The sequence below is a fragment of the Ceratotherium simum genome, chromosome X, assembly GCF_057802395.1.
Source record: "Ceratotherium simum simum isolate JZ-2026a chromosome X, ASM5780239v1, whole genome shotgun sequence".
Lineage (NCBI taxonomy): Eukaryota > Metazoa > Chordata > Mammalia > Perissodactyla > Rhinocerotidae > Ceratotherium > Ceratotherium simum.
The window spans coordinates 45,239,367-45,265,085 of record NC_141940.1 but is presented as its reverse complement, the minus strand read 5'-3'; the positions used below and the strand labels follow the sequence as shown (position 1 = coordinate 45,265,085).

General features: G+C 40.2%; 1 protein-coding gene across 2 annotated transcripts in view; it reads right to left on the bottom strand.

The window, feature by feature from the left end:
• Positions 1-828: 828 nt before the first annotated feature.
• The window catches only part of PCDH19 (protocadherin 19), a 100,995-nt gene continuing 76,104 nt past the window's right edge, over positions 829-25,719 (bottom strand). For both annotated transcript variants that reach the window (XM_004441006.3, XM_014795707.2), the window contains one exon: positions 829-3,233. In XM_004441006.3, the coding sequence (XP_004441063.1) occupies positions 2,644-3,233 (590 nt within the window). In that variant the 3' untranslated portion in view covers positions 829-2,643. The remainder of the gene's footprint in view (positions 3,234-25,719) is intronic.

Genomic DNA, 25,719 nt, shown 5'->3' with positions numbered 1-25,719 from the left:
TGCTTCTGGGAGGATGTACACATAAGACAATTGTAGAGAAAAAAAAGATATTTTCTTAATGAGGGTAATTCTCTGAACATGCTCAATAAAGGTTTTAGAAGCCAAAAAGTCTCTGACTGCCACTGAGAACAAAGTATTTTGATAGGAAAAAAAGATTGGTCTACAGCTTGAAACGGAATTCTGAAAAAAAAAAAAATTGGAGGGAAAAAAACCAAGAGAAAAGCAAAATCAATGCCAGTCCTACTCTAACCATTTTACACTTGGCTGGTAAGAGGCATGGCAGCCAGTGGTCTCTCTGGCTCAGCAGCCACATAACATTTAATGTTCCCACTGGCCACAATCTTTTCAGCTCCCTCATCCCACTGAGCATAGTAAGAAATACACCTGTACCACCTTGAGGCAGTAGCTAACAACATAATATCGGGATGGATCAGGTGAGGAACAGTCTAAATTCTACAGGCAGCCATCATAACTTAAATGGAAAAAATTTAATTTTTAATGTGTTAATCAAATAGTCACTTGCAAACAGAAATAAATACTTAATTCAAAATCTACTACTAAAATGAAATGAATCAAAGGGGAAAAAAGAGTGTATGAGAGACAATAAAATGAGCCAAAATGAAGATGTTATGGTAATTGGTCTCTAATGGTGTCAGTTTCAGAAGGAAATTTGCAGCCACACCAATATTTTGCATGAGGTAGTATTCAGCACTGAATAAGAAATAAGGATGGATTTGTAGCTTCATTATAGGTTCTTTTTCAGAGATATTCTCCCCTACCTAACCCCATCCCCACTGCCTTACCCACCCCTCTCCCTCAAAACCCTCTCCCCCCATAAAAGAAAATATTCCTAGTAATGTATAAAGCCAGGAACTCAGGCAAAAATAACTAAAACATGTAAAAGAGCTGACATCTACCTAAACTTAAGAAAATAAATCCTCTTTTGCATTCTAGTGCTCTAACCTCTAAGCCTTTTTTCTGGGTACTCTTGAATTTCAAAAAATGAAACAAATGAGAACAGAACCACAAAACTTGTTTCTCTAGAAACAACTCTTTTAAAGACCAAGGCAGAGAAAAGGTGACATATTTGTTTATTTTTAAACAACGAACTCTTAGGCCGAAAGAATACTATGTTGGCTAGTGAATATTAATAGACAGTTAATAAATGGGGGAGTTGGAGGAATGTTAAACAAAAAGAGAATGTGCGTAACAAACTTGTTAATAAAAAAAGGTGTATTCCTAGCCTACAGCAAAGAGTTAGCTAAATCTAAGGGATTTTTATGTTAATAGTTTCCTGTTCACATTTTTAATTTAAAAAAATATTAGTCATAAAAACACGAGTTCAAGTGTCCAAGTGTCTCCATTTAGAAGGCACGGAAATTAGATTAATGATGCTGTTACCTGTTACCTGTCTTTTCCTAAATGTACACTTTGTACTGCTTACTCTATCCCTATTTATAATCCTACGATACAGAACAACATGGAGTTCTCAGTTCCAGCCCATGACGTGCTTTGCAGTCTAATTCTAATCGTGATTGGGAAACACTGAATCAGGAAGTGTGTGTCTGAAAAGATGCTAATTTAGATCCCAAAATAGATTCAGTCTTTTTGAGTTTTAGATGATTGGAAACAGGGAATTTCTAAGCCTGGAAACTGATAACTTCAGGAGCAACTTTCCTGTTCAGGGCCTGAAAATTAGAAAAATCGATCTCATAAAACTTTCAGCACAGTATTTCTGATAACTTCAAATTAAACAGCAGAATATCCAAAAATGACTTTCTGCAATGATCTATCACGGATCTGGGCAGAAGACTGAAAGGCAGGAAAAACACTCTGCAAGATGGTCAGTAATCACTACCTGGGTATCCTCCATGAGTGAGTATCCTCCAAGTACTCAATCTATATGTGTGGTGTTGCTCATTCACTTGCCGTCTCAGTTGTTTGCGCTTTGTTTTTGTCTGTAGTTTTTTTTTTTTTTTAAGAAAAAAACACCAACCTCTAAAAGCCTTTTGCCATCACCACACACGTAGAAATTTGCAATATCAAATACAACAACAGCACAGCTAGCAAAAGGGTTCTTAAAGCAGGGGTGTCCACAACAAAGTAGCGGCATTGGAAAGTACTTGAGCTTTAGAAACAACCTTTTGGGGGCTTGATTTCACATCACTGAATCAATGAATAGTACACAATAAATGACCATTAACTTGTCTACACTACAAAACAGTGGCGAGCTTATTAAAGGTGTCCAGAGCTTTTTGTTTTTGTTTTTGTTTTTGTTTGCTTTTTTAAGGTAATCCTCCACAAACAATGGTAATTTATATTATCTTTTTGACATAGAAAAATATATAAATTCAAACACTTAATACATAATACTTTTCACAACTGAATTTGTCTCTGTTTCCTCAATATCAAGGCCCCATGAACAACTCAAGCCAAAGCTAATTTGCTCCAACTGAACACCCCCGCTGCCTGTTGAAACGAGAGGGATTGTCACAGAATGATAGTCATTTATAAACAATACATTTAGGGAAAGCTCTGAAATACAGCCACTCAAGAACCAACCATTGGCAAGCAATTAAAACTATCAGCTCCTGCTCCTCCGCTAGCCAGCATGGTTTCTCTCTCTTCTTCCTCGAGACTGGTTTAGAGAACAATATCCTTCAGACGCTTCACGCCAGGAGACTCTTTGTCGCGACCCTCCTTCAGAATGGGGTTGACCTCATGCATGACTTTCTCACTGTCAGCTCCACGGGGCTCAGCTTCAGAGGGACGAGAAGGGCCATTGTTGACATACTGCTCCAGATCGCGGGCCGGGGGCGCCAGGGCAACGGTATAAGACACGGAAGGCTTAGTGGGCAGAGGGCTCTTGAGGTGCAGCGGGGAGGTGACAGGGCTAATAGCCTCACAGCCATTGCCCGCCTCCCGGATAGCGCCGTTGACCTTGGGGCTGCAGATGGTCACATCAACAGTCCTCCTGCCTTTCAGGGTGGGCCTCTCCTCAGCCGGGTGGTCGCTGATATCTTTTCCAAAAGTTGCGAAAGTCCGCTTGGTAGGGCCGCAGTCGTCATAAGCCTCAACATCAGCAGCAGTAGCTTCAATGGACAGGGCGATGATGTTCCTCACATGCTCAGGGGACTTGGAGCGGGTGGGCATGGGGTTCCGGGGCATCCAGCACCTGTCAGAGTGGCCAAGAATCCGGCATTCTTCCCTGCAATGAAATCCTTCATTCTGATCTGTTTGGAGAAAATAAAATGTCAATTTCATCAGCTTTTCCCAGGAATCATTGCTACTCCCCAGTGTTCTGGTTTCTTAGGTACCCAAAGGCCCTTCTGGGAAATGGCACTTTTAGATAGTCCTTTATTGCCTTTTGGGACAAGTGTGAAGAATTGGATTTTTATAAGGCTGTAGATCTCCCCCTGTATACTCCTCCCCTTTTTTTTGTTATTATTTTTATTGCTGTTCCCACTGCTGACAAAACTAAAGACCTAAAGGGAAACACGTTATGATGAAAAAATATATTTAAAACGCAGTTTATCCTGAGCGTCAAGGTGCTGAGAGTCAGCATCTTTATCAACAACTCCTGCTAAAACTCAACTGTACTTGAAACTGGTTCCAGCAGAAGAGGAAGTGGAGGCAGAGCAGGGAATCCAACAGTCAGTATATTTGAGAAATCTTGGCCATATTTTTGAACAACAGCACTGCCAACCATGTTTCCGCTCTACCTGTCAATGATAACAGTGCATAATTTTAGATTGGTATCATGCTCTGTTTGAAAACCTAATCACATCACTTCTTTTTTATCGCCAGTCCCACCAGCCAATCTCCTCACTAAGCCATTTACATGACTTGATTTCCCATCAGAAGGAATATACTGAGTCTTGGCTATTGTGAATAACGCTGCAATGAACACAGGACTTGGAAGCAACCTAAGTGCCCATCAAGGGACGAATGGATAAAGAAGCTGTGGTATATATACACAATGGAATACTACTCAGCCATAAGAAACGATGAAATCCAGCCATTTGTGACAACGTGGATGGACATTGAGGGCATAATGCAAAGTGAAATAAGTCAGAGGGAGAAAGTCAAATACCGTATGATTTCCTTCATTAAGTAGTAGATAATAACAACAATAAACAAACACATAGGGACAGAGATTGGATTGGTGGTTACCAGAGGGGAAGGGGGGAGGGAGGAGGGTGAAAGGGATAATTCGGTACATGTGTGTGGTGATGGGTTGTAATTAGTATTTTGGTGGTGAACATGATGTAATCTATGCAGAAATAGAAGTACAATGATGTACACCTGAAATTTTTACAATGTTATAAACCAATGTTACTGCAATAAACAAAAAATTAAAAAAATAAATAAATAAATAAAATAAAAAAATAGAAGACAAGAAAAAAAAAAAAAAAAGAAGAAGGAATATACTGAGATCTCTTCCTTCCATCTGACCCATAAGCTTCAATTGGCCCCATGCACACATCTATCATAGGTTAAACATCATTTAATCATACCCAACTAGCCATCCCTCCTTATCTTCCTTATCTGCAATTTTATTAGGGTCATATCTTAGAATAAAGAAATCTTTCATAAGATTACTCTAACCCTGTCATAGAATATCTCAGCAGTTAGAATTCATAATTATTGGTGAGGTATGTTTTTCTCTTTTCACATCAGGTTCACTTAGAGTTAAGGCTTTAATTTGGCTCTCAGAGAGGCTTTCTGCATGGGCTTCACCAAAGCATGGACCCAGGGTTAACTTCTGCCTGTCCATTGACAAACTGTTAATCTCAATGTCTGGTTTATAGCCCTAGTTTTCCAGATCCATTTATATTTATATTACATTCTTGCATGAGGATGACAATGAAAATTTTCATCACAGTGCACCAAAATATGAGCAGTTCAACATATATAGAAAACCTTGGGGCAGGATTGGAAGAGGTGGGGAGACAAGGAGAGATTGCAAAGACAAAAAACACATGCCCAAAAAACGTTGAAAATATATGCTGTGACCGCTTTTTTGCGGGGGAAAGAAATCTGCAATTCAGGATCTTGCCTGATATTCGCCTATATATAAGACACTTTCCTTACACACTTATATTTCTATTTTTTTGTTTGTTTCTTGATTGTTTTTAAAGAGTAAATGGCATAGTAAAGAGGCACTTCTCTGTCTCATTCATCAAAGGTTATTTTGATAAACAGGCACATGGGAGGGGGCTCAAGAAATAATGGTTGAATTGGGTGTATACTTCATCATTGAGAGAAAAGGCACTGGAGGCAGCCAAATGTCAAGGCCTAATCCAGGCAGAGTCCAGATTTCAACACAACTCTGGGACTGGCCTTTGACCTACTTTAAACTACTGAAAAGCCAACAGAAGGTAAGAACGCCTTCAGTGTACCTGGACACAATTGGCCAATTTATCTTTAAGATGGCCATTTTAAGCCCCCTTTCAGTGCTAGAAAATGAAACATTCAGAATGTTGCAGAGTTGAAACCAAATAACAAATGAGCATTATCACCAAGATAAGTGCCTTCCACATAGATGAGACAATGCTTCTGCAAACTCCAGCACAGTTCCATATCAGGGTTGCATGGTCACCTCTGCAAAATGAAGGGTTTCTCAAAGTCCTTTCTCTGCCTCTTCCCTGCAAATTCTCAGTGCTGTCATCTGATAGCCTATCATCATTCAAAATGCCTATGTTCCTAGGAGGCAGAAAGTATGAAAGTAAGAGAAACATGTTGGGACATACTTGGGACACACTTACTTTGTGTAGACCCAAACATTATGAGTGGAAGAGTCTACGGCTGATCCACCCACAATCAGTTTCATCCAAATCTAGTGCTTTCCCCAGGAGGCCCCAGGATTCCTCCAGTAGCACAGAATTCACACCTTCAGAGTTTCCCAAAAAGATATTTATTCCTCTCCATCCCCTCTGAGGCCCATCTCATAATTTTCCAAATAATAGCTCTAAAGAATCAGTGTGAGTGTTTGTTTGGGGATGGAGAGTAAGGAGGTGCAAGTAGGGGTACAGTCCAATACTTAACTTCTATTTCTATAAATTCTGAGTAAGAGTCCCCCAGAAGTCAGCAAAAAAAAAAAAACTGTCTAGAAGGCTGTGGGATCCCTGTCTTTTTTGTCCCAACTTAGGGCACAAAGGCATAGAGGCCTTTGAGCCTGGAACCACGGACATGTGACCAGCTATGAAGAGGAAATCCCAGCTAAACTTCAGATTCATATTACAGGCCGCTTGCTCACACACCTAAAGCAGAACAGTGGTGAACTACAGTCTAGTAGAATCTTCCCAATGGGCTCAACATAAAGCTCTCATTTCTTCTAAGTTTTTAGTATCAAGTGGCTATCTTCAAATTTGGAGATGCAGTTTTATCTTCAATACAATTCAGTAGGAGAATGCCATCCATGTATCACCCTGAATCCAAGTACAGTGCTCCTTCCCTATAGTAGGCTGCGTTAAATGAACAGCATGAGGAGACCTGGATCTCCAGCACATGCAGAGGGGGAGCAGAGACCCCAGAGACAGATACCTCTAAGATCTTATAAATCTAGGAAGACCAGAGCAAGAAACTCAGTCTTCTCAGAAGCTTCTCTGCAAAGACAGTACTTGCTTTCAGCTTACCCACTGCCTAAGTGAATAAATCACTCTCTGGGAAGAGGAAAAGGTAAACTCACTTAGCACCCCCGGGAATGCAATCAGTCTAAGCCTACCCACCAATCTCACTAAGCCTACCTCAGCCCTATATGAGAGAGAATAATATGCAGTTTTCTTGGATTAATTATGTGAACTTATTATGTGCACTGCTCTTACCTCATGCAAGTAAAGACTGGAATCTAAGAGACTCATTTACTCACAATGTCTCACCCCGGCTTAGATCTGATATCTTTATTTCCTTAAATCACTACCAAGGGCAGTGACTTGCTGCTTATCATTTTTGGTATGAAACAACACTTGGTGACATTTGTGTCAACACAATTAAAACAAAATCTAACCTAGCTGTAGTGTTTATAGCCATATGAAATATGAAAAAGAACATGGTGAATACGGACAGGCAGGAAGAATGTCTTCCCAGCCCCAGGTCACCTACATTCATAAATGTACTTCAGATGAATTACCTTTCAAAAACAAAAACTTCAGTTTAGTAAGAAAATTAAGTGTGTATTAAATGTGAGAAAGTCACAATACGAATCCCCTTGAGAATAGCAATGAAGATAGACCAGATATAAAAAAAGCAAATGGACTACTTCTGGAATTTCAAAGGACTGGTAGAGATTATGTGCCTGCCATCATGTAGTATTGTGGCTGGGGATGGAGGTATGAGACTAGAGACGAATCACTTTGTATCATCACAAATTAACCGTCAATATGCTCGCTCCAGCTGAAACAGAGGTAGGCTAACAATTCACTAATTCCCTGCTAAGATTCTTCTTGTGAGCCTATTTGTGACTCTATACTTTGCTACATCTTTCTCTGAAAGTAATGACCTGAGCCTAGGCAAAGCAAAATGTAAAACTCTAAAATCCACACATAGTGGTGATGGATTGTAACTAGTATTTGGGTGGTGAACATGATATAATCTATGCAGAAATAGAAGTATAATGATGTACACCTGAAATTTATACAATGTTATAAACCAATGTTATCTCAATAAAAAAAATAATAATAAAATAAAATCCACACATAGTTGTAGAAATTCAAACACATTACCATGTACAGATGAATGAGGGCGAGAGTCTTTAATTCAAATGTACACATGTTTAGGGGTCAATGATGAATTTGCAAATTGATCTTCCCTGCTTCCGAACTTGTCTCTAGGATTTGCAAAAAATGAATGAATGAAGAGAATGCATAAGTTTGGAAGAAGGACACAAATATTGAGGCCATAGAACGCCTTAGTTCAAAATAGATCAGATTATTTTAGACAACAAATAAAAAATACAGAGAAAAAACAAAGCTTCTTCATCTAGGTAGTAATAAGAATTTTGGGGGTCACAATTTGTCATTAGGGATCTTGGTGAGAGAATCCCAAAACCTCTGGCAAAAAAAAAAAAATTAAATCTTAAATAAAAGCATCAGTCTTGCAAAAGCATGGGAGGCATATGAAGCAGCAATGACTCAGCCATGATGGATAAGGAAGTAATTCAAATAGAAAAAGAACAGAATATGTTATTTTGCGCAGATAATAGCAAAACCTTTTGCAGCAATTACTCCCTTCCTCAGGACGTGAAACTGCCATCTCTTCAGATGTGGGTAAACAAAGTGCTTCCACACTAGAAAGAGCCTACCCATGGTCCCAACAAAAGTAAAAAAACAACATGATGAAAACACCATCTCAGGCTCTGCTAAACTTTCAAAGTTGTGGTGGACTAGAAGTGCTGAGAGGCTCTGTTGGGTTTGTATACATGTCCAACCACAATGGATGTGTTCAATAATGCTGGCAGTTCTTTACCGTGATGCAGAGTTTGGGTGTATTAACTCAAAGATCCCAATGATCAGAGACACAACTCCAACACTAAAATAGTTCAAGGTAACAGTTACAAAAGCAATGTGTTAGCTCCTCAAAAGCGATTTGCTATCAATGAGGCAGAAAGGGAAAGTTAAAGTGAGTTCCAGTTCCTGAGAGCTCAAGTAGTTAGCTACTTCTAAGTAGTGGCAGTAACATAACCTACAAGCAAGTGATGTGTAAATCAGAAAAGCTTCCTGGATTGTACTCATATACATCCACTTAGCTTAATCTGCATCACCCTATGAACAAAATAATCTATGACCAAAGGAGGGCCAATTTTTGTGAGATATAATGGAAGAGATTGTGGCAATAATTATGAAGAGGTTAAGTACTGTTAAAATTGGTCATGTGCACCTAATCAAGAAAACATAATTGTTGAGAATTGTCCCCTCTTGACTTACCTATTTCCTATTCATCTGAAGCAGACATAACAAACTGCCTACCAAATATTCATATCTATTTTTCATATTTAGAAACAGACTCCACTTCTGTCAGCGCTGGCAACGTGCCAGCTAAAAATCTACATTTCCTAGCCTCCCTTGTAGATAGCAGTGGCCATGTAACTAAGACTGGGCCAATTTTTAGGGAGGCAGGATGTCAAGAAAACTCCTTAAAAGGGGAGAGCTGATTAAGCATGGAGATCCTTTTGTCCTTATTCCTTCCTGCTTTGTCCTGTCTAAAATGGAGACATAATGGCTGGAGCTACAGCATCCACCTTACTACCATGAGACAACTCTGAGGATGGAAGCCATGTGCCTATGGATGGTGGAATAGAAAGATATAAGGACTTTGGGATGTTGACGATATTGTAGACTCACCTCACTAGACTTGAACTTCTTTTATATAAGAAGAAAAATAAGCCTCCCTCTTGTGTAAGCCACTGATTTATCTTCTTTAGTGGGGGAGGGGGAGTCTTTATTACCAGCAGTTAAACACTATTCATAACTGATACATTATCTCTGAAGTTTCAACTTAAATTTAACTTCCTCAGGGAATCTTTCCCTGATTCCTTAGACTAAGGTAGGTCCCATACTACCTCCTTTTATAGCACTCATCATATTTGTAATTATTCGTTTAATACTTATATTCAATGCTAGTTTGTAAACTCTAAATGAGCAAAGATTATATATGTTTTGTTCCCTCCCATACCCACAAAAGTTAGCAAAGGGCCCAGCACAGAGCAGGTACTCAATAACAGTTTAATTGAACTGAATGAAAAAGAAAGAGTGACAGCAACAGAACAAAGAATCTTGATCAACACGTCAGATACTGTGCCTGATACAACTACTAAAAGTGGAAATAACTACTCTATCTAGTACAAACACTACGGAAACCTACAAAGAAAACTATGTAGCTTTGTCAGAGGCAATAAAGTAAATGTAGCACTGGAGAAACATTACAGTCAAGTGTCATCTTAGCCTCTGAGTGGTTTCCTGAACACTATATGCAGATCTTGAAGAGATCCATTATGCTTTGATGTCCAGTTGAAAATACACTTGCCATGTACCTTGGAGTTTTCAATTCTAACAATAGTTAATGGGACCTGTACTATGATAAGTTAACAACACAATAAGCAGAAGTGCCTATGTCATGAAATGAATGTGTTGTTCAAATATCAAGAATTGTTCCTTGGCATCAGATACAATTGTTGTTAATTCCTATGAAATATAAGCCAAAAATGGGACCTATGGTGAGCCTTTTAGACCCACTGCAGATGCTGACTCTTTCTGGCAAAATTAATTAAAATACACATGGCAAAACTAATGCTCCAGTCAAATATGCCAGGGAATTACCGAAGGAAAGCTTTTTCCTGGAAAGAGTTCTTAAAAGCAGTTTATGGCCTGCAAAGAGTCAGGAGAAAGAACATCCATCCTATATCTGTAACTTAACAAGGCAAGCAGAGTAGCAATGGGCTCAGCGGAAAAGGGAGAAAGAAAAGAAGGAAGAAAGGGAAGGAAGGAGGGAGGGAGAGAGGGTGGAAGAGAAGAAGGAAAGAGAGCAGGAAACACTATCTAGGCTTTAGACATTCCATCTTGGTTTTGATCTGATTGACATCTTAAGAACTGGGCTTCTTTTGGGTGTTTAGATACCATTTGAGCATCTAGCAAAAATTCGATAAAGGCTTAAGACTTTGCAAAATGACAGCTTCCCAGAGCCTTCCCAGGCTGTAATTCTGGGAGGAGTTCACACTCACTTCCTAAAGGACCCATAATCTTGGCAAGAAAAGATGGACCTCCATCTATAAACTATTCAAGGGCACATCAGTGAAGGAGACATTTCTAGAGACTCATGAACCGATGACACCAAGCTATCCTGTGGCCACTCTAGTGTGACAAGAAGTGAATCACAAATTACACAAAAACAGCTACTTGTCTCTTTCTCATTCCCTTCTTCTCTTTCTTTCAGCATTTTCCACCATTTTGGTTCCTTAGTAATGCTTTATTTTTGTTCTCCTGTTCCTTAGCCTTCTGCTTGTTAGCAGCCCTTCCTACAGCACTATGGCCTGACAGACAACAGGCAGAAGGGGTAGGATACCAGAACTGTGACTGGTATTTGAAACACCTATGTGGTATTATTTGACAGATGCCAAAGAAGAGCTATCCAAACACCAGCCCTTGTGACATGGAGAGAAACTGCCACATTTTTCATTCATCTGAGCACAGGCATTAAAGGTCCCTGTTAAAATAAGAGGGCCCACTACCAAATTGAGATTATCAGATTTTCTTTGGTCATATAGCAAAGCCCTGGGTGAAGGGAACCCAGGATAGGAGAGTTTTTATGGGGTAAGAAAGGCTAGAAATGTCTAGAGGTGGAGATACCACAGGAAGGGCAAGGCAGGGGATAGGGTACAGGAACAAAGTTCCTGAGACTGGCAAAGGGATGTTGCCAAAAGAAAGAAGATACGCAGAGAGAAAAGCCAGCCCTGATTAGCATTGGCTTGGCATTTTCAAGATGGCTAACTGGTTAAACAGCAGGAATTCTGTAAAGTTTAGTTTTAGCTTGAGACAGAGATGATGGCTGAAAAGACTGATGAACCCCAACCTTGTCCTAGACCATTTGACAGATCAGCATCAGTTAGCAAGTGCCACCCAATATTTGGCCTCTCTGATGCCAAATGGCACACACATAAGCTTCTCCCCTCATTCACAGTCTATACACCTGAAATTCAACTGACTCTCGGTACAACATGAAAATAGATTAAAAAGATGTCCCTTTCAGAATTCAAAGCAATTGAAGTATCTTCAACGGAATCTTCAGTGCTGAGCTAGTCGAAGAGACAAAGTTAAAACATATTGAAGTATAAGTGCTTGAGAATTTAATATTTATGATAGATGATAGTTTGGCATGTACAGTCATACAATCTAAGTTGCAATTTGGGCAATCACAATAGTTCCTGGAGTTTTCATTTTTATGTTGGGGCTCGATATAACTCAATCCATAAAGAGATTTCAACATGTATAGAAGTATAAATCATTTGTGCTGTTGCATGGGGAGCAAGGAAATGAAGCAGAAGGCTGCCTGGAAAATTGAGACTGAGAAATAAGAGGTGCTGCCAGTGACTGAGATAAGCAGAGATTGACTAGATGGGAATCTTTCTGTTTTGGCTTCTATGGTGGAGAAAATTATCTGACAAAGTGCTGAACTTCGTCTAGGTGTTTAGAAACCATTTGAAAAAGCATCTTCACAAGGAAAATATTAGGTGTCACAGAAGGCCATTGAACTATTCCCCAAACGGAGGAACACTGAGATACTGCAACTTTGAGCAAAGTGGGACCATTTTCAGAAGTTTCATTATAAGATGTCCACAGAATTAAAGCCCTTAACCTATATCCGTTGGACAGCTATAACACCTAGTCACTTCTGTGAAGAGTTCAAACAGTTATTTGACTTTGTGTAGAACAAAAACAGTCAGACTGTTTCACACATTCTACAGGTGTTTATGCTGCTGGGAAGATGGGGCCTTCAGATGATGCTTACAAGTAGCACTGAACCTAAAGTTATCACCAACTTGGATTCACTCTTACCTGGAAAATAAGGAAATTGCTAACACCTCATTAGCTTGAAAATAAAACCACTTTTATCCGGGTCATCAGCTTCTGGGTGTTGGACAGAATACGTAGTGAAGATGGCACAAATAAGGCTGGTACAGAAAGCAAGAGGGACAGGGCATGTTAGCCAGGAGAAAAATCTTCCCTTTTTTAATGAAAATTTAATGTTGGAGGAAAAAAAGGCACCCAGCAGCTGGTGTTTCTCTTAACAGGAACTGACACTTCCTTCAGTCAAGTCCCAGGACACTCAGTTTGCAGAACAGGCGATGCTATATGTGAGTCAATGAAAAATGTTGCAACTGTAACTTCTAAATTCTTTAAAGATTCTCAACTGCCAAAATGTTCATGTTACTGGGTGGAGAAGCTAAGAAACAACATTAGCAATTCTCCAATCACTTCTTCACATTTGAAAAATAAAATGCTCAGTAAACCAATCACTGTCTCTTGCAATGATTGAAAAGACAATGTGTGTCATGTCATCAGCTAGGTAGGAATCACTAGAAATAGTCACCAGAAGCAAATAGGAGTGTCGGGGATTAATATCTATTAACTACCTAGGTTGGACATTCACTACTAACAAAAACCTCCTGGAAAAGTCTAGCATTATCTTGATGTTGCAGTGTAACTTCAGCAACCATCTGGAATACTGTAATTGCAATAACACTGCTTCTGGGTAGAGCAAACACCACAATCATTTTAAAAAATTCATTTCAAATATCTTCCTGGAAGCTAATAAATTTTATAGCAGTTTCAATCCTTCCTCATTGCAACAAAGAAAAGCTTAGTTCTAGACAAATTAAAAGTAAATTGATTGCCTTAGGGGAATCTATTCAAATATCACTTTTCCATGTTAAAAATCTTTTTTCCTAAAACATTAAAGAGAAAGAGAAAGAGAGGGAGAGACGAGAGAGAGAGAGAAAATGAATCTTGGATGGGGGCATGAGATGGATGATGGAGATAAAGAGTGTGAAAGGGATAGAAGCTTATATACGAAAAACACAAGCTATAGCAACAGAGGGAGAGGGAGAGACAACCCAAACCATTAAATCCTTGTTTGCAAAACCAGGTAGAAAGCAACTTAAAATAAGATGCAAATGTGTCACTGGGGTGCAGGCCTAACATTTGTGCTGGAATTTATGAATAATAACTATGAATAATGAATACCAAAATTGAAGGGATCAAACGTCACCTTCTATGTTTACTTGTCATTATCAATCTTTCATGCACAATGCTCAGTTTTAGTCTTTTGCTCTTTTCCTTAGAATTACTTAGAATTATTCTTCTTCCAGTTGTCCATCTAATCATAGTAATAGGAGAAAGCAAGCTGTATTTTTCAGGGTGTTGCCTCAAAAGCAATTAGACAAATTCAGAAGCAAAGCCGATTTATATATTCTTTGAAGAAGCTTAATTATTTGAAGGCACCTTCAAATAATGGCACTTGTCCCACTGTTCTTTTTAGGAAAAAAAGTCCTTTATATCTTTAGCACGTGGTGGTTTCAGTATGACCCCCTAGGCTTCAGCTTGTCCAACTCTTCTTTGAAAGAAAGAATGGCTGTTCCATTAGAAGCATCAAGGAAGTCTTGGAATCTCTTTGGGCCACAGCTGTGAGGGCTTTTTCTGAGCTGGCTCAAACTTTGAATATAGGAGTAGCAGAACATAGGAGTGTCTCTCCCTCTCCCTCATTTCAGTTGAGATGACCTGATTTAAGACACTCTGACACAGCTCTAGAAAAATCTATGTAAAGCTGATGCATAATAAGCCTTGATTATATCACAAAAAATATCATAGACACACATACACACACTCACCACCACCACCATCAGTCCTCGTCATCCTGTATATTCATTTCCATTCACAAGTTAAAACAATGGAGCATTACATGTCAATTATATCTCAATAAAAGTGGGAAAAAAATCAATGGAACAAATCAAAAGATTACTAAAAACAAGTCTGGTAAATTTAAATGCTCTGTCCATTTAGCACAGATCATGTATCTTTACACCCTTAGAATAGTCTGTTTTTCCAAAACATTGAATCTCCTGAACTCCAATTTTATTGCATTTGCCCCTTGTTGGTTAAAATGCCAATCTTTCATGACTAGGCCTGTGAAACATGGGGCTAATGAAGGAGTGCCATGCTGCGGCTGGAGAAGCCCTGAGGAGTCTAGTTCTATGTTCAGAAAACAAGACAGCACTGGGAGTAGACAATTTGAAGCTTCATTCAAGCCTGCATGATTTCTATTCTCTGAGATTCCAATTTGGCAGTTACAGAGAGGGAGAGTGCAGACTTGTTTAGTATAAGATGTTGGACTCAAGCATAAAAATGTTCTGGGAGTAAACTGAAATTATTAATTAAAGAAAAAACCTGCTTTGGCCCTAGAGCTTTCTTATCCCCTTAATTCCACTTTGCAATCTTTTGTTATTTGCTTCTATCAGTTAGTGAACAGCAAATAATCTGGCTTGTTATTAAAACTGCAGATAAAATAATCAGCTTTGGCAAAATGTAAATGGCACCTAGCTGAAGAGCTAAGGATCATCATCTGCTTATATATTAAGATATGGCACAACTCCTTTATCTATCCTAATAGTCCTGGATTGGGGGCAGTGGGTAGAAAATGGTTGGAAAGGAGAAAAGAGTGGGGCAGATGCAGAATTATATTTTAAAACCTCCTGCTGGTTTCAAAGAGCTCTCTGCTGTTATTAATCTCACACACACACACACACACACACACATAAACAAAACAGAATTATAATGCTGACATAGCTTCCTGGATAAGATGCTTATCGGACAGTAACAAACAAGGACATTGACGAATAGTTTTATTCTCCTGGGGAATCCTTGTCCCCTTCTTCCAGAGTTTATGCAGACTAAAAAGTTTATACATTTAACACCCTGTTATCCATTCCAATATGGGAGGTCAGCAGTATTTCAACAAAGAAACCACTCATGAGTAATGATTTGACAGAGACAAGAGTGGGAAAACGAACTGTTTGAAATGAGTCTAATTCCTTGTGTGACGGCTAATAAAAAGAAACATCTGAACACAGTGCTTGAGAAGCATTTTTGTACTGTTCAACAGACTGAAAATAATAGCCTTTTTTCTGGTCTGCATTACCATTAATAACAGCCTTCCCTTCTGGTCATCTGTGTTTACAGAGGGAATAAAGATTGATACAAGAGCTCGCCTGTCTTCTGCACCACCCAACGAGACACAGACTGTCCAGATGATTTTTTTTCTGCACAAACTTTTATTTTTAAAAGTAAAACTAATCAAAGTACCTAACTGTTTCAGAAATTACTTAGGAACTGTGAGGAAGCCAGAGAATTTCCAAGGCAGTTCTCAGAATGGTTGTTTGGAGAGTAAAAGGGGTCGCTCACATTTCACCTTTGTTTAAAGAAGTTCTTGAACTCTCCTGAGAGGAAATCTTCCATCTGTTCTATTTACTTTCTCCTGACCACACCCTGAAGATTGTCCAGGGCAGGGGAATAGTAGATTGAACTAGACAGAATAGTAGATGCAGTAGATAGAATAATCCATGAACTGCAGGTTGTCAGCTCCCCCAGTGCATTTAAGGTGGAATTACCTTGGGCCGGCCCCGTGGCTTGGCGGTTAAGTGCGCGCGCTCCACTGCTGGCGGCCCGGGTTTCGGATCCCGGGCGCGCACTGACGCACCGCTTCTCTGGCCATGCTGAGGCCGCGTCCCACATACAGCAACTAGAGGGATGTGCAGCTATGACATACAACTATCTACTGGGGCTTTGGGGGGGAAAATAAATAAATAAAATCTTTAAGATGGAATTGCCTTTACAAAATTTCAACATATTCACAGGCATTGCATAAAGGAAGGTTCTCCTGGAATTTAATGGACCTTTTATTCCCACCTATTAATAATAAGTGTCTCCTGAATTAATTCTCATTCCTCTTTTCTCATCTCATCTCCCTCTCTCCATTCCATAGTATTCAACAAGTCTGCCATGCCCAAAACATCCTCTTGTCTTACCATTCTGTTCAGAGAAGTCTTTCTTCCTTCAGCTTTGTAGCCTTTTCTCATCACATCAAATCTTTCTATCTAGAAACCCACACCTCTGTGGAAGCTACAGGGAGGCAATCAGAAACAATAGCAGTGGCCAAGTCTCTGACAGAAAATCCACCAATGTGGAAAAGGTCTGTTCTCTGGGACACTTCCTCCTTCTCACCAAGGAACCTTCAGAGTAAGCCTGCTGGTTCTGTGGGGGGGGGGGGGCTCTGAATATTAGAAACAGCTGTGTCTGGAATCTCCTTAGCAGGGTATATTACCAGCACCCCTTACAAGAAAAAGTTGAGGAGAGGAAAATTAACTGTACAACCAGAAACATAGTCTACACACCCTCTAAAAGAGCCCACATCTCCTTATCAGGAGAGTGACTGGTTAACATTTATTCTAAAATAAAGTTTAAAAACTTACAATTCCCTAAAATTCCTAAAAGAGTTGCCATGAATTTTATGTCTGCCCAAAAAATCAACAGAGTTAGCTACTCAACTATTTGCCCGTTGGAAACTCACAGTTTAATGTAACACTGGTCCTCTCCTGTCCCTCACGTTAATATCATTGGGCCATCAGCCAAAGCCTGGGGAGGTAAGCTTTCTCTTGGTGAAATGGAATCTCTAGTGTCAGATACAGTCAGCCTGACTAATGGGAACTACAGCTTGCCAAAATCTACAGCCCCCCTGTCTGTTCCACCCATCAAATATGCTTAGAAGTCCCATGGCACAAGCCCAGCAGTCTGCAGATCCCAATCAACTATCAATAGCTTAAGTGTAAGTGATTGTAGATGAATTACAAGCCAAATGTGTTTCCTTTTTAGTTGTAGGAATTCCAGTGCTATTATGGCACCCATAACGCTCATACCTAATGATTCAGACAAGCATCCAGGAGCTAAGTGTTTTGGTATGCTCTGCACATGCTACAATTACAGCATTCAGCATAGCACTGATAGGCATCCCGGTCTCCAGTTCCAGGAGCACCACATGGACAGTATTGACAGGATTACCCCCACCCAGGTTAAATATGATGGAAGATGTAGGGGTTCCCATATGCCCTGCTGCTAGTCTGGAGGTCTGTTTCTGCCTCTTCAGACTCCCACAGCTACTGAACAAAGGAATGCTTGTGTACACATCATCGCCTAGAAGTCTCTAGTGAGTCTCTTATTTCTCTGACATCCCAATACTGCATCAAATGGCAATTTATTGAATTTTCCTCCCCTATCTATTGTTTTTTTTTTGCTGAGGGAGATTGGCCCTGAGCTAACATCTGTGCCCATCTTCCTCTATTTTGTACGTGGTATGCCGCCACAGGGTGGCTGGATGAGCAGTGCATCGGTCCATGCCCAGGATCCGAACCGGCAAACCCCAGGCCACCAAAGCAGAGCACGCAAACTTAACCACTACGCCACCAGGCCGGCTCCTTCCCTTTTTATTCTTGAATACTTCCCATATGATTCAAACTCAGTGCTCTACCAAACTAGCTCTTCTTCTCAAACCAGAGAGTTCCCATCCTATAGAAGAATATTCTGTCTCAGAGACACTGCTTTGAGGTGAGCTGCTCAGGAAAATAGTTTTTCAATAGCCAGCTGTATCAGGAACGAATATAACTGACTACATTGTCCCTAAATGCAATAGCATTCCAGTGTAACGAAAAGGCAATGATTTATTTTCTTCCTTGATGAGGACCATGTCCTGACAGTCACATCCAGTGGAAAGCCAACTGTCTTTGTGTTAACTATCACTGACCCTACGCCAAGAATAACCTGGAGAATCCAAGGCATGGAAACCTGCTATCTCATCAGAAAGTCCAGATCCTGGAGCTCAGGAATATGCATGTTCATGTGCCTCTTTAGAGCTACAGAACAATTATTAGACCCTAGACTCTACTCTACTGGGAGAGCCAACTTTGTACATGATCTACATAATCGTGGGTGGAGGGTGGGGATGGAGGAACTGGATGATCCAAAATATTTGTATTTGTTATGCAGAAACCACATTTCCTTCCACGATAATAGTGCTCATATATTAAAAGTCTTTAGCACTATTGAGCTAGTCATTATTTAAACAAATCTCAAGAACAAAGCTGAGTCCAGATAGAATAAATCAGTCCTTTCCAAACACAATATTTCTCTGCCCTTGCTTCCACTGACCACAGAGAGAATCAAACTCAATGTAAATGCAGCTACAATTTTAATAGATATTTTATTTTTTATTGTCATATTTAATATTTGAGGCTTCTTTATTTTGTCCAATGTCTTCCATTTCTTTGTTTCCTAGCACCATAACTGGACCATCTTTGAGGATATGGCTTTCGATTTTCCTAACCCTTGCCTAGTTCTCATCCCCTACTGATAAGAAGCTATTAAGACAACAGAATTAACACCAGCTGCCCCATCTTCACTTCTGACTCTAGGAGCTGAACAAGCTGACCTTGCAGGGTGTGGACTGGAGTGAGTGGGAGAATGTCTGGCCCTAGCCCAGCCATGGTGGGCCTCTCCCAAACTGCAATCCTCCTCCATTTGACAATACCTAAGTTCTTCAGTCATGTTTACACAGCTGGGACTGTGCAGACCCTGAAAATCATGCAAAGCACAGACTGGGTAAGACTGCTCCCTGCTTCATTCTGGATTTAATCCTGTTTATCTAAAGAAGAACAAATGAATGTACTAAATTCCTAGTGTTGGGGTAACGGCTACTGGGAAAGACAGAGAAAGCTCCCCTTCCTGAGCAGAGTGTTCGTTACCATGACTGCAGCAACCCACAGGTGTGAAGCTTTCTGTCCACTAGTAAGTAAGCAGCAGCCAATAAAAGCTCAGTCCAGAAGGAAAAGCAGTGATAACAGGAAACATAACCATCCACCTCAGAAAAGAATTCATTGTATTACTACATTGAAAAACTACTTATAGTGAAGAGACTGGCACTACCTCAGTGCAGCAGGGTTTCTAGCCATTCTGGCCCTGGAGAGTATGGGTGAGTCTACTCTCCCCTTCACAGAACCCCCGCCCTGAGTTTGTCATGTTTCTGCTCACCAACACCAAGGAGAGCCCTCCCCGCAGCTCCATCAGCTCCAAAAGTTGGGAAAAGATAGAGTGTAAGCTTGGTCCTAGGCATTTGGTAACCATTCCTGCTGAGGACCTAAGGCCATAGTGATTGGTGAAGAAAATTTTTAACATTGCTAATTTTTTGGGTGCAGAAAAGCAAAGGCAAACCATTCTGACGCAGCACTGCGTCCAGAGGCAAGCTTCTTTCCAGAAAGAATGACGCATAAGTAAGTCAGATCTATTGGAGCAACTCAAGACTTAATCTGCTCCTCGCCAAAGGGAAGCTTACTACCCTGCAGCATATCTGCAGCCAGCTCCTCTCAGTGAAGTGTGCATTTGAAAAGGGCACCATCCCTCTCCCAGAGGCAGTGCAGCATAGGGTTCAAGACTGTGGGCTCTGGAGCAAGACCGCCTGGTTCAAGCCCCAGCTCTACCACTTAATAGCCCTATCCTATGGAAGTTACTTAAAGTTGTTCTCTGTGCCTTGGGCTTTTTTTCCCATCTGTAAAATAGGAATAATAGCACTGACCTCCTGGGGTTCTTGGGATGGTTAAAAGTGGAAATGCATGTAAACCAAGCTAAAGAATTCCCGGCACAAAGGATGAATTCAGTATGTGTTAGGTATCGTTAGCCATTAGGAAGCTCTAACACTTTGGGATAAATGGGAGTCCAAGCTGGCCTTATCCTTAGACCATGTAGCCAACTACTGGTGGGATATGAAGGAAGGGATGCTGGGAAAGACCCTTGTTAAAGACATCATCCTCATCAGGCTGCCTTGGTGACCCAAATGCCACCATTAATTATTCCTTTGTATTATCATCACATTAAGATATCAAATGCTACTTGGAAAGGGAGACCAGTGAGTTTAACAGGTCCCTTGGAATAATTAGGACCTTGGGGAAATGAACATGGAACAGGTAAGTTTATATGCAGGAAGTAGGAAACAAGCAAAGAAAGCCTGAGAATGCAGGGTCCTGAGTAGAAGGGCTAATGGTGACAGAAACTAAGAAAACCCAAGGGGAGTACTGGATGCCTGTGCACCCAAATGGAGGGGAAGGTGCAGGCAGATAGATATAGTGGCACTGTAGACACAATTTTGTCAAGGGCTCGCCCGTGCATACTCCTTCTGAGAATGTAAGCACAATGCTCTTTCCCTCTGTGCTTTCTTTCCTCCTAGGCACAGAGCTAATTTTGACTCTCTGCTGCAGTAGATCTCATCACTTAAGGGGAAAAAAACCTACACACGCAGAATGCATTCAAATTTAAAAAATAGACCTCAGAAAGGAAATATTGACAAGATGCCTAATATGCTAAGTATGAGGAATTAAATTGAATGCGGCACTTGGGGCAGGGAAGCAAAAACAGCCTGCACCACACACATTTGGAACGACAGTACTAAACCAACAACATAGAATGCTTTTGGTTGATTAACAGGGAGCATAATGTGAGGGGGCAGTTGGAGTAGAGTGGAGAAGTTGACTTGTTATCTTAGACGTTAGGGCAAGGTATGATAAGCGCAAATTCCAACAATTAACAATGGAAGTGAGTAATCATAAAATTAAAGGCGAAGGAGAGGAGCAGATAAAGTCAAAGCATCTGGGGAAAAACAGCAATTGCTTTCTGAAATACAGGTACACAAAAGTAAAACGAAAAGACCAAAGGGCAAGAGGGCTTCTTAGGAATTAAAGTGAGAATCTGTGAAGTGGACAAATGAAGACGATTTAATTCAGGGACAAAGTACATTTGGGATCTTCTTATCCTCTATTTCTCCATCAAAACCACATCAGGGACATTGGGCTAGGTTCTCCTCATAGATGAATCAGCGTCTCAAAAGGCTGAACAGTAGAATCACTGGAGATAATAAAGCAAATGGAGCTCTGAAAGACTGCTACATCCCCCATTTCATATGAATTAAGCCCCCAAAAGACTGAAAGGCACCAAAGGCAATGGGAATAATGCTGGCCATGGGATTTGGGAGTTCCATCACCAGGGAATGGGCTAGTAGTCCTGAACTAATGACCAGCTAAGAAATCAAAGGAAAGAGCTAATCATCCCATTTTGGGAAAGGCAGAGGCAGCTGCCAAAGCATCAGAGAGGGAACAGCTGTGTTCTTCACTTAGGGGAAAGACCTAATTAAGTTGAAAATTGCAAACTATTCAGAAATGGATGATTCAGTAAGGGAGAAGGAAGATGAGAACATGAATTGGGTGTAAAAGGAAAGGAAGATCATTTCCACGAAAATACACACACTTGAAAGCAGAGTTAAGCTAAACACATGCAAACAAAAGTCAGAGGAGGAAGAAACTCAGAATGTTGAACACAAGCTAGCTTCACCAGTGTTTCACCCTAATTTCCCTTGCCATGATGTAAGGATTTTTACAACCCAAAGCCCCATGACTAAGAGTCAGATTTCCCATCCTGCCTCGGTCTTTACAAACACAGAGGAAAATCCAGCCAAAATGCCTTCCATTTCCCCAATAAATGAAAACTGAAGGGTCATAAAGAGTATCAGCAATAATGAGCCACTACAAATCATTTCAGTCCAAAATTTTCATTGACAGATGAGGAAACTGGGGTCCAAAGAGAGGAAGTAAGCTGCTTGAGATTACAAATTAAGTTAGTAACAGATCCAGGACTTGAATGCAGATGCCTAAATCAGGGCTTTTCCCCAATACAACAAAAAACCCAAAAAAGAAAAAAATAGGAAACACCTCAATAACTATTGGGAAGTGAAGAGTGATCACAGGGTGTCTTAACAATGTGGAAAATATTTTTTAGATCATCTTTGAGAAATGACCATCACCAAAATGCCCATACAGTACCATAAAGAACAACCCAATATAGAATGACTGGGCCTCAGCAAACCTGCAGTCCAATAAGCCAAAAAGAATGGAGCCATCTGATAAAATTTATGACATTCATCTTAATGAAAACATCTGATCCAAAATAGCCCAGATCAGAGGAAATGATGAAGGTAACAGAAGCTAAAGACTTGAATTACATCAGGTATTTTTTGAAAGGAAAAGTTTTAAACCCTAACATGAGCAAGAAACCAGCAAAGTTAGAGGGAAGGAAACTTCAAGAAGACTCAAGCTGTCATTCAATTGAAGTGTTGTGGTCAACGGAATTGCCAGTGACACAGATAACACAGCAGGTCAACTCAAAGAGCAAAATGTAAGAAACAAAGTGAAAGGCCAATATCTATACAGACGCCTACTCTGTAGACACACCTGGGTACTATCAAACATGCCCCCTGGGCTAGTTAGGCAGACCAGTTATTTCCTTCCATCTCATAGTAATGCTTCTCACATGCTGATCTCTCTGGCTTCACTGCTATATTCTGCTGCAGTTTCCCTAAGCAACACCTCTTCTAAACTGGAGGAGGTAGCCCTTTCATAACAGGAATGAAAACTTCCTGCCAGTCCAGTAGCCTTTGAGATTTCAAATAGAAAAACAGAACAATGCCCTGGAGTCACATAACAAATCCAGGAAACACAAACTCTCTTCTAATCCTCGCCCTGTTTTAGAGTAAATCATTTCCCCTCTGGCATCTGTAAAATGGGGTGGATAAGAACTGCCCTGGGGATCAAACACTGGTGGATGGCATCTGTTGCTTGGTAGTGTTCAGAGCAATGAACTCATCACCATTTGTTCACTGAGGGTCTTCTCCATTCATAGTAGTGTACTATGAGCTGTGTGGGAGAAGGGAAAAAGTAATAAAGGAAGCGACTATACCAAATGAAATGAAGCCATAAAAATCTTCCATAAGGGAACACTGAACCACTACAATCAAAAAAGTTCTTACTCGATGTCACTGAAAATATCTTTATTTTCTTGTAAAGATATAATGATGAAAGAGTTGTCCCTAGAAGGAAAGAGGATAGAATCAGGCTGAGCTTAAAAGGGGGAGGGTTGGAGGAAGAACTAAATAAGAAACATCAAGGAAAAAAGTGTGTGGAGGGAGGGGGAGAGGGAGAAGAAGGGGGAAGGAAAGTCTGCAGTAGTTAACAGTTTACAACAGACTCCATAGAAGAAAGCACACGCGATTTGGCTTAGAGTGTTAGATTTTAAGAACAGACCGACTGTGAGAGGTGTGACATGTTAGCCAAGGAGGAGGAGGAGTCTTAAACTTTGTTTAAGGAAAATGGAGACAGTTATCAACTGGAAATAGCCACTTGCTTAGGAAAAGAGGAATAACCAGACAATCTAAGTCCATTGTACCCTTAGACTTATTTGGCCCTTAATACTAGGGTGAAAAGCCCCTCCTTTGGTAGAACCTCATTGGTCCTTAGTTTTTAACTGTAATTTTTTTCTGAAATAGACAAGTGACCTGCTACTTCAGTTTCATTTTCACCCCATGCTTCATGACGTTGCCATTGAGCAGCTTCCAAGAAAGGAATGCCAAAGGGAGGAAATTAAGATGAAAGAGCAATTACCCCTCAAAGCAAGCACACCAGACCATCTGTTAACTTGAGTATGGCACTCATTACAGATCCACTGGCAAATGGCTGTATGCTCAGGAATCTGAAAAGACTGTGCCCAGAACCCAAAATGCAGAATAAAAGAGCTTAGAAGTTGAAGGGTCCTAACAATTATTAACTCTCTCATTTTACAATAAAAAAATAGGCGAAAAGCAAATTAATGTGATATAAACTGTATATAGGTGTTGAAGAGGTGCCAAGTAAAGGAGAGATCAGGGCAAAGTGTGAATCAACAAACGCTTCTGTAGGATTGCCCAAGATTTTAAAGTGAGAAAGAGATATGGATAAGTGAAGAAGAGGGAAAATAACCCAAGGAGAAGGACTTCATCAGCCTCATCTTACCACTATCATTCTTTGAGTGTCTACTACAGACTCGGTACTTTTCTACCTGTTTTATATGCATTATCTCATTTAATCCTTACAACCACCCTAGGTAGTTAGGGTAGGTAGTAATCTAGGTAGGTATCACCAGTATCCTCCATTCTACAGATGAGAAACCCAAAGACTGGACAGGACAAGTAACTTGCATATAGTCACATAGCTATTAGTTTGTGGAATATGATGAGAACCGAAAGCCCCTGACTCTCAGGTCAGTGTTCTATCTGCTAAACCTGACTGCTGAGAGTAAAGTGTTCAGGTCAACAGGTCAAGCAGGAGAAGGGCACAGAAAAAAATAAAACTAGCTATCTGATTCACAATTATATTGTACTAAGAAAAGGCATTGTACACATATAAATTTCACATTGGTTATTGATCCTAGCAACATACAGCAACATCGCTTATCAGCCTACCTATAAATATATGAATTGAGATTTTGAGAGGTTAGCGACTTAACCAGGGCTCTGTGATGAATAAATAATAGAGTGAAAACTACAATTCTCAGTTTCCCCTGGGCAACATGGCATTAAATTATTTTAAGGCTATAATTATCTTTGTAGCCTTTTGCATATAGCATGTGGATTTGGATTTTTAGGAAGGCAAAAATTATGCACTTCCAGTTACATTAATCATGGAATGCTATGTTCAAGCTATGAAAGTTTTTTTTCAGAATCTGCCTTTTTCAAAAACACAGTGCTCACTCCTGTGTTATAGGTTCTTTTTGCATATCCCTAATTCCACACAGTTCCGTGTGTGTGTTCTCTCTCTCTCTCATTTCTCTCTCCCTTCCTCTCTCTCCATCTCCATTTGTTGGCAAACACAAACATGTCATAAGGTCCCTTACAAGCCAAAGCATTTTATGTCACAAAACCACAGCCTGCCAGCTAAATTCAATACACTATAACCAGTGAAGATGAGCCACCTGACTTACATTAATATAAAACAAACAGCTCTAAGCAAGACAAGAGTGAAAAAATATTCATTTACCAACTGTGTATTTGAGTGGCTCTCTCCTAGCATTTATATAGAGAGGATTTTATATGGGGCTTTGGTTGAGGTTTTTTTCTATCATTAACAAATTCATTTTTTCCACTACAAAAAGAGGCAAAAATCCAAAAGCACATAAATTCCCATCATTACACAGATGACACTGTCCCCATGGACCTGCTGTGAGCTCATTCATATGACAAGGAGATACGACCTTTCAGGTAGGAGCTGGGCAT